General features: G+C 42.5%; 2 protein-coding genes across 2 annotated transcripts in view; both read right to left on the bottom strand.

Moving 5' to 3' along the window:
- Positions 1–251: 251 nt before the first annotated feature.
- Positions 252–7,793, bottom strand: LOC131665261 (uncharacterized). The gene is made up of 9 exons (XM_058937034.1): positions 7,751–7,793; positions 7,248–7,492; positions 6,762–6,971; positions 5,838–6,077; positions 1,949–2,347; positions 1,627–1,883; positions 1,261–1,538; positions 867–1,176; positions 252–762 (listed from the first exon to the last, which is right to left on the bottom strand). The coding sequence occupies exons 1-9, from the start codon at positions 7,791–7,793 to the stop codon at positions 318–320; spliced, it is 2,427 nt and encodes an 808-aa protein (XP_058793017.1). The 3' UTR covers positions 252–317.
- Positions 7,794–8,335: 542 nt separating this feature from the next.
- LOC131665238 (uncharacterized) overlaps positions 8,336–13,390 on the bottom strand; it is a 45,458-nt gene continuing 40,403 nt past the window's right edge. The window contains exons 10-13 of the mRNA XM_058936991.1: positions 12,627–13,085; positions 11,188–11,612; positions 10,493–10,953; positions 8,336–10,221 (exon numbers count right to left, since the gene is read on the bottom strand). Coding sequence (XP_058792974.1) covers positions 10,054–10,221; positions 10,493–10,953; positions 11,188–11,612; positions 12,627–13,085 — 1,513 coding nt within the window. The 3' untranslated portion in view covers positions 8,336–10,053. The remainder of the gene's footprint in view (positions 10,222–10,492; positions 10,954–11,187; positions 11,613–12,626; positions 13,086–13,390) is intronic.

The following is a 13,390-nucleotide window of genomic DNA, read 5'->3' as shown; positions in this document are numbered from 1 at the left end:
AAGTCATTTAAAATTAGATCGCGACTATATTAAGAAGGAGAATAATTGTAAATCTTATTTGTAAAACTAAGTATTTACTATGAAGACTTATAAGAATTTGTTTTGTATATACAAATGAAACTCTATCGTTTCAGTTTTCGTTTATCTTAAAATTTAACATACTTTGTATAAGCAGTAAAAACGTCGACTTTAAAAAAGTTAATTAAATTTGACTAGCAAAAGCAGAAAGAATAATAAAAATGCCTCGAAAAAGGTATACATTGAAATAAGAGAGAAAATAGCGAGAGAAAGATAGTGTCGACAAATGAAAAAGTTAGTTAAGAGGTAGTCGAAGTAGATTCGCTAAGTACGGGCTGTTTGAGCTTGTTCAAACAATTGGTCGGTCGGGAGAGATTCCTGCAGTTAGTCCGCACGAATTTGCAATTATCGCTACAACTTTTAGCCGAGGAGTTCCGGCAGTCGGGATCGCAGTACTTGACTAGTGCGTTTGTATAGAAGTCACTCGAACCCGGTCGCCACGAGTCGTTCGGCGCGTTGATGAATACTTTCGAGCTCGAGCGCTTTTTGATTATTTTGCTCTGCTGCTGCTGCTGCTGCTGCTGCTGCTGCTGCGCCTCGTTATTGGCATTCTCCGCACTCTCTGGATTCATTAACGAAGTCGACGACGACGACGAGGAACTGCCCTCGCTTATGCGCCAGATTTTTTGCTCGTCAACGGTTGCGAAATGGTCAAAGTAGTCTTTCATGGAGGCGTATCTCGTTCTGTCAGTCAGCTTGGGGAGCAATGAGGGCTTTCAGCATATTATAAGGGAGAAGGACGAGGATCACATTCGGGGATTCACACCTTCCTCCTGGGAGTCGACAACTTGGACGGATCTTCGCTATCTTCCGACACGTCCGAGAAGTCGTCCGAGTACTTGGCGCTCTCGTTCTCAGTTGCGATTGACGATATCTCCTCGTCGTTGTCGTCGTTGTTCTTCTCGGGCGACGAGGCTTGCTCTTTGTCCTCGTTGTCGGGCTTATCCTCCACGGGCGATGACCTCCGCGATGATTTCGTAGGCGATTCTTCGATCACCGACTCGATGTCTTCTTCGATTTCCTCGATGTGCTCTTCGCTCGCCGCGTTTTCTTGCGCTAAGTCGCTCTGCGCTTTACTCGATGCTACGTGCTTCTCTTCTACGGAACACAGTCAGTTCAGATAGATTAAACATGCACAAAGGAGCAGCAGTTAACCCTAGTTTCAATATGAATTTCACATACCCGTTATAACTTCTTGCAGGCTGCTCGTACCCTCCGAAGTTTCCGGCGAACTTTTAACTTCTTTCTTCTTTACCAGCACCTTAATTGGCTTTTTTGTTTTTATTTTTTCGGGCTTCTTTACTTTCGCAGGCTGCTTAACGACTTTTACCTTTTTGTCGGGGCTTGGCTTTTTTTCCGGTTTGTCTTTTGCGACCACTTCCTTGCTAGCGATCTTTTCCGGGCTCTGTGCCTTCTCTTTTCCAACCAAGTCTTGATGCTGCTTGCAAGGGCTTTGATGACTAATTCACGCAACGCATTAACGAACAATTAATGAATCTTCATTTTCAAAAGTATTTCACAATTTAATTTCAATTAGTCGAGACTTACTGTGCTCTGCAACCGTACGGGCAAGTCTTCCATTTAGCGCACTTTTCTAAAGCTTCGTTACATTTGTCCGATACGTAACTATATCTACACCGGGTAGTTTGCGGAGACAGAGATTTGCCGAGAAAATCCGTGCTCTCTTTCCGAAGTATCCCGTGTGGTCTTTCCCTCATGTAGGTCGAATTTAACGATGTCGCACTAGTGCACCTATCGACTTGCTTCAATCGATGCGAATAGGCGACTTCCGTTCCGACTTGCACCTGATTTTTATTTATTAATTTTTTTTAACTCGTCAGTTTGTTATCGGTCAAGTGAAAACACTTACAGCTTCGCAAAGTGACATGTCCTTGCTTCTTCGAAATAATTTTTTATATATACGTTGGATCTGCTGTGGTTCTACCCGATTGTCCGCTAAAGTAGCTAAAACGTCGCGCTCAGTGACAAGAAATTCAGGATTGGCGTCGATGAGAACAACACTTTTTCGACCTCCCGAAGGCGAGGACATTCCACTCCGATCTCCATTCTCGTGATTTTTGAACGATTGAAGCTTTTCGATAATTTTATTCTCATTCAAAACTTTCGGCGGTGTGGGTGGCTTCGGTACGCGGAGATGGGAAAATTTCTCAGCAAATACTAAATCAGCTTCAACTTCATCTTCTTCGTCAGAGTCTTCCAACATGTTTAGAGAGATTTTCAGCTGGTATATCTCGTACAACATTTTGCGCTGTATAACATATAATAATATATTGTATAATTATTGAATTCGATGATACAGTGAAAGTTGTAATTATTATTATTATCAAAAAACATTAGTACGCCGTGCCAATGTATGTTATTGTACCAAATCAAATTAATAAAATTTGAAAATTAAATTACTTAATAAGAATAAGGTTATTCTCAATGTTCTACAACTAGGAGAATAGTTAATATAATCATGTATTGGATGAAAACACATTTTAAAAAGTACATAATAAAAATCAATGCTTAAAGAATTTATTATATATATTTATAAATAAATTTAGAAACGTAGAATAAGTGATATAATACTGATGTTTCTAAAAGATTAGTAAAAAATTGCCACAATTGTAAGAATGAAAACATGTGACTTATTAATAACTTTGAATTTCTACGACTTTTTAGTTATTGATTATCATTGGATATAGTATTATTAGCATTGTACGATCTTGGATAATTTCCTACTGAACTGACTTTTTTTCACGCGAAAAGTATATGTTTAGCTCCATTAACGTTTGAAATTTAAATGGTTTTTGCTTGAGGAATAAATTGGAATAATAGATAGAATATTGCGTCACGCGAGCCAAGAAATAAATGATTCTAAATGTTTAAATATTAAATAAACATTGATCAAAAATGAAAGACATCATTTTTTAAAGAATAAAGGATGTTTTTACTTTTTTGTTATTTCAATAAACACACCTTTGACGGTACCAAACACAATGAAGAATCAACGCACGTTCTCTAGTAAGGACGATACAAATATGAAAAATTGCATTCCTATTACAACGAGCTGAATAAAGATTTCTGTTGAATTGACCAATTGTCAATTTGCAAGCTGCACCACACTACGAACTCCATACAGCTCAAAAACTATATTCACCACCTGCAGCTAATTTTGTTTGTAGTATTGAAATGTGTTTGAAAATTGTCCCTTTATGAATATTTGTGAAATCAAGAGTTAATAAAAAATAATTATGTGAGGCTCAAATACTCCCCCCTCGCACACACGCACATACGCACACAAACACGTACACATAAGACTTATCGTCTTTAAAACCGAAAGCCTGATAAAATAAATGGGATACTTTCAATCATTTATAATGTTATTATAATTATAAATAAATAAATTGCTGCATCCCAATTTAGTCATTTGCTCCAAATCAACGAAAACCTTTTTCCTATTTTTTTTATATATTAAAAAATGATGAGTCGCCGACATCCAGCGTTGTGATTGGTCGATGAGGAAAAGGAGCGCGAAAATTAGAATTTGATTATACTTCAAAACATTAAGAAATAAAAAATTGATATTTCAGCAAACCACTGATATTAAGTAAGGTTTTGTATTGTATAATAATATAAACGTTTAGTAGAGAAGAGTGGGAGACTACAAACCACCTAGACTCTTGAGTTTTTTGTCTGCAAATGAGTAAACACTTTTAAAAATTTTGAAATAAGCCATCGTCGTTGCTAGTACTCTGCCTGCAAACCCCTGTGATTTATTCTTTATAATACATTTGTAAATGCCAATAATTTTTTTTACAAAAAGAAACAGAAAATGTGATTTTGAAAAATGTAATTATGGACTATTATAAGTTATAAGAAAATTTAATGATAGATAATTATATGGTCAATTCAAAAAAATTGTTTGAAAATTTGTGTAAAATGTTCGAATTATTATATTTACTATGTAAGAAGCCGAGGAGCTCTAAAAGATTACATATTTCTTATAAAAGTTCAACAATATTAATTTTACTTAAGTATTACGGGTGTATATTTATATTTTCATATAGCGAACCATTCATATCTTCTTATATTTGATTGAAATCTTTATATTTGTAATGTATTTCCAACTGCATGATTTATTCATACGCATATGCTATTTAAATCTCTCAGTTGGCATGCAAAAGGTTCAATTAATACAGTAAATAATACAAAAACGAAAAGCGTGCCAAACAACCCTACTTTTAAAAAAATGACTAAATTATGCTCTTATTATAATATTACTAATTAAATCAGATTAAATAACTATTCTAAACTTTGAAGACAGAGGTAACAGTCGAAGAAATAACATTGAATAAATGTTTCAAAAGTGAGGCAATGCTTTACTGATCAAGGCACTCGAAAAACTCAGGCATATTTGAGAAAAAAGTTGCGATAAGTTTAGTATTTGAGGCATCTGATAAGTGTTAGAGAAAATCGAATTATACAAAAAAATCTGAAAGAAAAAGTCCATCTTGAAAATTGAAAAAAAATTGACATTAATAAAAAATGGCGCATTTTCAATCTTCCGAAATTCGTAACATGAAATATGAATTTAAGAAAACAATTACTTAGAACGTTTTCGCTAAAATAAGGCATATTTCTGGAAAAAAAAATATTGTCCGTTTAAAAGAAAGTTAAGAAAAATAGACATATTCTAATGACTTTTTAAGTAACGGCACTTAAACATATGTGTTAACATGGGAAAACAGGTAGATTTGACACCTGAGAATTCATAAGAGCCACGTGTTCTTGTCTTGGCGGTACCTCAGTACACACAAAATTACATCCAGCTTTCTGACTGTCCTATAAAAGTTAAAATAAAAATACTGAACAATTGATGGATTTCTCTTGATGATTCTTTTAAGCTTCGCATCAGTTAGCTGCAAATAACAGGTAGGTCAACACTTATTATTATTATTATTAGACTCGGCAGCTATAGATTTTGATTAAAAAAAAGTTCAATCTTCAGGCTATTCATCACAAGTTCAAATTAGCGTAACTTACATATTGAACTACTGAACTATTGAACTACTCCAAAAATGAATTGCTCTCAACGTAAAAAACTATGAGTTATTTATTGATGTTATATTAAAGTATATAATAGTTTTAAGTGAACGCAATCACGTTTGAAAGCATTTCTCTGAACGACGAGCAATTAGTCGTGATTATATTTAATTGTGTGGCGTCTGCAATTACGTGATGGAGCTATCACAAGCTGTGCAGTCGCTAGCTTTTCACTAGATCAATTAATTCTATCACTAACGGATTGTCGTCAAATTACATAATTTAATTTAATATTCACTTTTATATGGGCAAAAAAAAATCAATAACGTATCTCGGGAAATGAAGGCTGGAAGTCGATGAAGTAATGAGATTGGCCGCATTTCATGTTCCCGGAAATATTGTAAACACATGCGATAGCCGGAGCGGAAGTTTTTGAATAATCGCAAGTTAATATTAGCCGAGGAAGTTTGAGAAGCAGCGCGCTAATTGCGAAAGTTCATCAAAATCAGTGCATTCGTCGAATCGAAACAGCAAACAGGGTGGATGGGTCGGGCGAGCTGAACCCGAGAAAAGTTGGGAAATGAAGCAAGTTCTGGCTGGAGGCGAGAGCACGCGAACGCCTCTGAGCGTTCGGATGCATCCGCATTTGAAAAATGTGCACAGCCCGAGGTCGGCGGATGGTTTGGCAGGCGTACAAACGGATATCTTACCTTGTTCAAACGTGCGGAGCTCCTCTCAAGATGCTTGGCGAAAACTTCCTTTAATTCTCGGTCGGTGTACAGTCCGTTCTGGACGATTTCTTGCGTAATGTCGTAGACGAACTTGGCGTACAACGCCTCCTCCTCGCGCTCGGCCAACTTGCGAAAAGTTTGCTCGTCCCCTCGTAGACTTTCGGCCGGTGCCGTCTCCTCGTGCAAGCTCCACTTCCTGCAGCCAAGACACGCGCTTGTCTTTTAGTTTGACTAACTATCTACCCGTTCCTGTCCTCCTCCCTCTCTCTTGTCTCGCTGTATGTCTTACAGACTGGCTTATTAAAGCGGAAAAAGAGCCAAGTTGTCGCGTGCTGTACTCTTTTGCAAACTGTGATGGGAACTTGAGCAGTCGTTGACGAGCGAGCTGCATTGCACTGTGTATTTTTCCAAAAGGACCCGCGGCTAATAGTTACTTTGCATCTCAACTACTTCTCTAGACCAAGTTTTTTTTTCCTTAGACTTTCATGGAACTGCCACTGTCATTCGACATTCTTTCTTCGATTTTACTTTCCATCATTACACCCAGCTAAATAGCTTTCAAATTGGCGACGATTGCGACAACAAGCACGCTTGCAATTAAAGTGCACGAGTAGATTGCACGCGGTCGCGAGTAAGCGAGAGACGTTTTGGAAAAAGTGCCAAGACAAATATACGTAGCGCGTGCTCGGCATCGGCGGCAAACAGAATAATGACGATCTCGCGTGGGGGATTCATTATGGAAATTGAAATAAGCCGTGCGGAAGACAGGAAAATTGAGTCGACCTGGCCGCGGGAGTTTTCAGTGTACCTGGATCTACTACTGCGACAAGTCGGCAAGCCGTCGGACTTTGAATCGCAAATTGGCTGCTTGTCATAATCAAATTCCTTTGCGCGAAGTTGCACCCGACAGTCGGCACAGCAGTCGTCCGTCGGTCGCTTTTGATTTTTCATGTTTGATTTAATGCCGGTGGTGTGTCCTTTGGCGGTAGCCGGACGTAAACACGGGCAGTTTGCATCGTTATTCGCTGCTGCCACCGCTGCTCGCTCTCTGCCTCTGCTGCAACTTCGCTCTTTCGCCGAGCTCTTGCCACGGCACGTCACCCTTATTATCTCCTGCAAGTCATTTAAAGGAGTCAAGCTGACGCAAGTTCTTTGTGCTCTCTTTGAGCAGCTGGCATGACGAATGCAATCGCCCGACGCACGATGGTTTTTCTTTCGTTTCGAAAGGACAATCAGATCGCGAAAAGATCGTGGACGAAAAAAAAAGTAGCTGTGCCGAACAAACTAAAAGTCATGCGTGCCGTGGTTCGCAGGAATCTTGAAAGCCCCACGAAATAGAGGCAGCAGGCGAGAGAGCTCAAGCGGCATATACATTAAGGTTGGCCTTACCGAGGGATGGTGCTCGGTGTCGTATGCCAATCTGTCGATGGTCTGGCTGGACAGGCAGCAAAAGTCCCCGTCTAAAAAGCTCAGCTTACAGCTGGTCGGCCGACACCGCCTCTGTATGGTTCGCGCGAATCTGGGATTTCGCGTGTCGACCACGCTCTTCGCCATCAGCACGCGTCGCAGATGGCTGCACATCGACCTGTACACCGACAGCTGCTCCACGCAACTCTGACCTGTTTGATTGTAAGCTGTGCGTTTATGCCAGCGTGTAAACAAAGAAAAGTGCGATATCTTTGCTTTATTGTCCTGACATCTCTCGTTGTTCCGACGCGAAAGCCGGACGCATGGGTCGGCAGCAAATTGTGCGCGAGCAAATTTCACTCGACTGAACACTGACAGATATACGATCGAGGGCGCATATCGACGAGCCAACGGAAAACGAATAGCAAAGCTTGCTCGCAACAAGAAACTCCGCTCGTCGATTGTATTGCTAAGAATCGCTTTACCTGAGCTTTTCAGATTCATGCTGTCCCTGCAACATCGTGTCATGACAATAGCGCGTCCGATACTTGAGCGTGCTTTAGAAGGCGAGCTTTAGACTTCAAAAAGCAGCGTGAAAGCTGCATCGGACGAATCGCGCACGGACGCGCGCGTCCGTACATATAGCTACGACTGTCGCGACGCTGACGGAGGCTGAGGCCGAGCCGAAGTGATTGATCTGCCGTCACTTATACCTGACTCGACGGCGGCTCGCGCGGATGCGCTCGCGAGACTTTCTGTTTGGCGGGCGTTACTAGGTAACGCGCGAACACGTGGTTCGAGCACTGTCAGCTGATATTACCTGCAGGCGACGCTGGGAGCAGGCGGCGCTGTCGGCGTTGCAGCGTTATGTGATATTCCACTCGATAAAGCTTACTCCAAATGCCAATGGGATTGCCGATTAAACGTGACTTTGCTTTTCCGTTCCCCGTCGAGTTTCTTTTCAATTTATCGATTGCTTAGGTTCATGTGCGCTTTTTTCTTCTTTTTTTTTTACGGGTACGGATAATGAGCAACGACGGGTATGAATATTTTTTCAAATGTATTTATTATTGAAATCACGTTAATGGGTTAGTCAAATAAATAAATTAAGAGCGCTATACACTACGTATTTTTTTCTTTCGTTCATGCAGTCGATCCACGCACACACGTCCGAGGAGAACTCACGGTCGAGCTTTCCTTACGAGTGCGCGGATGAGTTTCCTTGCTTTGACGCGCAACACCTCATTTGGGCACCATTGTATCAGCGTCTTAGCTTAACGCATCGTCGTTCACCTTCGTTTTGTACCAACAATTCTCTTTTTTGTTCTTATTTATTTGCCGAACGAGGATGCTTTTTTTATTTACTGTATGATTACTTATTGCTACGTTACACTTCAAAATTTTCTTTTTAACGCAAAAGTTTTACAGCTAAACTGTGACTCTACAGATATATTAAATACATTGTCGACAATTTTCTGGTATAATGTTGTTTCTGAAAATTCCATTTGCTAATACACCTATAAGAATTCATCGTAGTACAAAAAGGGCAAACATACGGCAAGGATCACGAAACGTCGAATTTTCAATTACAATCATTTTTTGTCTCGCGTTCCTGATTTCCATAAAATCTGATAGCAATTACGTTGGACTGATTGTAAGAAAAAAGTAGTTGCAACGGTTGGAAAGCGTAATAACTTTTCAATAAAATGTGATTTTGCAATGTTGTTGATTTGGTGATGACGCAGTATAGAATAGTGTATATAATATGAGAAGCAGACAAAAATGTCATGTCTAGTGTGTTGTACATCAAAGGTCAGACTTATCTCGCTATAATAAGTTCGCCGTGTATGTGAAGCCTAATAAATATAATATATACATTCCCAGTTTTAAGAAAAAGAAGTAACCATTTCGCGGGGATTGGGGATCAGGGGAGGGGGGATACGAGAAGCGTACGAGCGTTCGAACCGTCCTCGATATACATATATCGGGGAGATCCAAACGTGCTCGGACACTCGCCGAGGCGTTGTATTCATACTGAGAGCCCCGTGCAAATAAAACGCTTCGGACGAGATGTCATTTTTTTTCTCTCTCGGGTACTTCTTTTCTTCATCGCCATCTTCAATACGTCGTCGTCGCCGGAGCGGAAAATTCGCGAAATTTTTTTTTCCTACATCCTTCGGCGACTCCTCTCATCGCTTGTCCTTCACGCGTGTACAATATTTGTACGAACGATGAAAAAGAAAAATTTTCGGTATACAAGTATCCCCCGAAACATGCTCTCTTGCGATCGTCTACATACGCGTGCATGTGTGTAGGTAAGCGTGTGTGTATCTGTATGGACTCTTTCTTCGCTTGACTCACTTTTTGACGATTAATAACGGTAAGTATCAGTTCATTCGGAATGTCGGTTACTGGAATGTGAAAGTTTGGTCTGAATAAATTTGGATTCGCCGCCTACGGAAATTACTTAAAGTCAATTCGATATAGAAAGTTTCTCAATTAACGCTATCCAATTTAAGATACTTGGAACCATTGTTTCATTTTGCAAATATATCAAACGGCTTTAGCTTACCAAAAACAAGAAGTAGTACATTCATAAATCGATAGACAAACGTGTGTACTTTCGGCGGCGATTAATCGACGGTATGATATCTATGTTTATGGAGGGCAATGTGATGATTGAAGAATGATATGCGATCAACGCGTTGTGCAGGCGCGCGTTAAGGGACATTGGAAGATATAAAATTGAGAGAAAAATCGGATATGAAGTGATGTTAGACAACGGCGTTCAGCCGACGCTCTCGGATGTTCTGGTGATAACTTCGTGGCTGGTCGCGATCGCTTCCTTCTCTTTCTCGCTATTTTCCATGCCGGATATCACGTAGACCGGCTGACTGTTGTACGCGAGGAAATGCTGCTCCGCAGACATCGCCTCGGCTGCGTTTTTCATCTGCATCTGGAATTCGTAACGTTGTGCACTTATTTTAACTGGAACGAGTGTCTAGCAAACGTTTGCTAAGTTTACGCGCTTTCTAGAATTTGTAATAAAATATTTTATGAATGCGTGGGCCTGATAACGTGCTCGTCAAAAATTGCCAGCTCTAAAATTCCAATTGCTTTTGCTTTTGCGGGCTAGCTAAAAATTTATACACTGACGTGTCACAAGTTGCAGTCGATCGATCGATGTAATTTATGCTTCGCGAGTCTGCAAGAGAGAATCGACGTACCTTCTTACGATAAAGCACCAAAATAATGAGTAAACTACTGATGATGAAAGCACTGGCAGCGGCGAGTACGAGGGTAGCCGTCTGAAAGATAGGCGCGTCGAGCTGAGTGAGTATCTCGCGCTGCTCAAGGGCGACCACGCGATTGTTGGCTATGCCCGAGGTGACGCGATGTGTGAATCGCGACGTCGTCGCGTCGGCCAAGTAGCCCAGGACGCTCAGTTTCTGCATGCGTGTCAATTCCTCCAGATGGAACGCCACGTCCACCTTGTTTGGGCCAACAACTTCGAATGCCAGTACCACTGACTCCTGGCCTATCTCCACCTGTACGCCGTCCTTCAAACGAGCGCCCAGACCTTGCAAAAAGTCCGTGGACTCTTTGGCGAACAGTGGCTCGTCTTCGATGGGTAGGAAGCTGCCCGGGAAGTGAAGGGTGACTTCGACGGCTTCCACTGGAGTCGGCACTGCACAACAAAGCTTATGTTATTTACCGGAGCAATCGTCGAGGACTGCACGACTGAGAGTTTAACCAATTAGCTCGAGTCTTGCAGCGCACAAAGAGAATGTAACGATAGCGAGGACGCATTCCGGATCTGGCGAGCACTACGCGCCGAGCGAAGCTAGGCGTATACGCGGCTGGCGCGTTCGGCGAGCTTCTCCGAGCTGACGGCCAAGCGACGAGGATAAAGCGAACTTACGGCAAATATTGGTGCCCTTGATAAAAGGCTCGGAGCCGACCAGTTGGTTGCCAGCCTCGTCCACGCACCAGCAGGTCTCGGCGGCGCACTGAGTCGGCTCGAAACGTCCGTACTTGTCGCAGATCGCAGGCACAAAGCCACGCTCTCTCATTGCTTGGCACCTGCTACCCAGCACCTTGTTGATCTCGCGACCCTCCGCCGCCAAGCCCAAGAAGGCGTTCTCCATGTAAGCCTTGATCTCCGTGTCGATTTCCATATTGCTGGCGCCTCCGCGGCCGCGACGCGCCTGACGGAAGTTGCACTTGGGCTCGGTGTCGCGTGCCAAAGAGCCCTTGATCGGCTCGCCCTTCTTGTTCACGCACCAGCATACGCCAACATGCTCGAGACACTGTATAGACTCCCATGCTCCTGTCTCTGGGTTGCACCTGCGGAAAGATATTAGAGTGCGAGGCTTTGATTAGTCGCGCGGATGTGTGTCTGCATATATAAGCCCCCCCCCCCCTCTCTCTCTCTCTCTCTCTGTTATACTCGTACACGCCGCAAGTGACTAACTGGGTCGTCACTGGCTTTGATCTTCGTCCAGTTTAGAGTTATTGATTTTCGCTCTTGTTAGGAGCTTGTCCACCGAGAAAAAACATCCGTGTTATCGGATTTTTTAACCAAAGTTAGTTCAATTGCCAGGATGATTTATATGTCAAACGCGATAAAACGAACTTTTAATGAAGACTTGAACTCGCGAGACAGAGAACCTAACGGATAGACCTTAAAATATTCATACCACCAAAGTGACCTTGCAAGCGAGGCATCTCTCTTATTAATAAGTTTAATGGAACTTTGTTTGTATCCCAGTTAATAAACCTTAACGATGTGACATTTCTACGCGAATACGTTAGCTACTTGTCTATTCCGCTTGAATAATTCAAATTGTCTGTCCGCTTGCCAAGCGTCTGTCCATTAATTATTTTAATATCGTTGGCGGATCCGTCGTATGTTTGAGAAGATGAGTTAACAAGCCGCCAAAACAAAATTACTGTAGCAAAATGGCAAATAAGAGTTTTTTTCATCTTAAGTAACTACTGATCGTTGATGTGATTGGTAAAAATATTTGCAAGAGTACATTCATTTCTATGCGTAGTTATTGGCAATTAGCCAATTGTTATACGAAATATTTAGAACGACACGACCTTTATTGTATCTAGTGGAATGATAAATATTTTACTTGGAGATCCATCAACCAAGGCAATAAGCTTCGTTTATCACCGGCAAACAAGCAAATATACGCACGACAAATACTACCGGCACCGGTGCAGGCCTTTCGGTCGGCGAAGCCAGCTTAAAGGGGCCGAGTGGAGTAGCGCTACGTGCGGTCGGGCACATAACGCGCGCGCGAGGCGTAATTATGATGCGGGGCGAGCGACGGCGAAATGAGCGAGACCCACCTGGGCAAGAAAGACGGCTGCTTGTATTTCTGGGCAGTCTTGAGATTTCGCTCGCGAAGTCTCTCGCACTGGGAGAGCACAGGGCAGACATTGTCGCAAACGAGCTTGCTCGAGAAATCGTTGTAGCCGCTTGAGCAGTCCTGCTTCTTCCGGCACTCGTTGGACTCCGGATCGAAGTACCATCGTTCGGTGTCGTTGGTCTGCGGGCCGCTGCAGGGTGCCCTCCTCGGCGCCTCGAAGCAAACTTCCCGGGGCTTCGGGCAGCAAACGGCGTACTCGTCGAGCGGCGATAATTCACACTTGTGAGTCGACGGGCAGCTCCGGCCGTGAGGGCCGCAGGTGGCTGCGCTGCCGTCGTCCACTAGCAGGGGTGAACCGTTCGGGCACGGGTTTTCCTTTTTCGGCAGGCAAACCGGTACTGGCGGACAGGGCGGCGCGCTGCACGCTACCTCGACCATTCTGCCGAATCAAACGGGCCACTACCGTGTTACTGCCTTCATTTATCCAAGGCAGTTCTCGCGAAATGGACGATATGCACTTTGCTCAAATTTTCAATCCGATCGGAACACTTATTTCCCCGCACGACAGTCTCAAGTCCCACTTGCCGCAATTATTCAGTGACAACGGACTGATTTTTACTATTTCGTAACGCTATATTTTACCGAGACAAGGATATTCAAATATTTTTATATTTTGCACTACAGTACAAAGTAAAAGTCATGGAAGCACATACCACATCGCGGTTATAATTATAAGCGAGGAAT

Source organism: Phymastichus coffea, unplaced genomic scaffold, assembly GCF_024137745.1.
Source record: "Phymastichus coffea isolate CEN01 unplaced genomic scaffold, Cenicafe_Pcof_1.1 PCOF00048, whole genome shotgun sequence".
Taxonomy (NCBI): Eukaryota; Metazoa; Arthropoda; class Insecta; order Hymenoptera; family Eulophidae; genus Phymastichus; species Phymastichus coffea.
The sequence above is the reverse complement of the archived record's forward strand: the minus strand, read 5'-3'. Positions and strand labels throughout refer to the sequence as shown.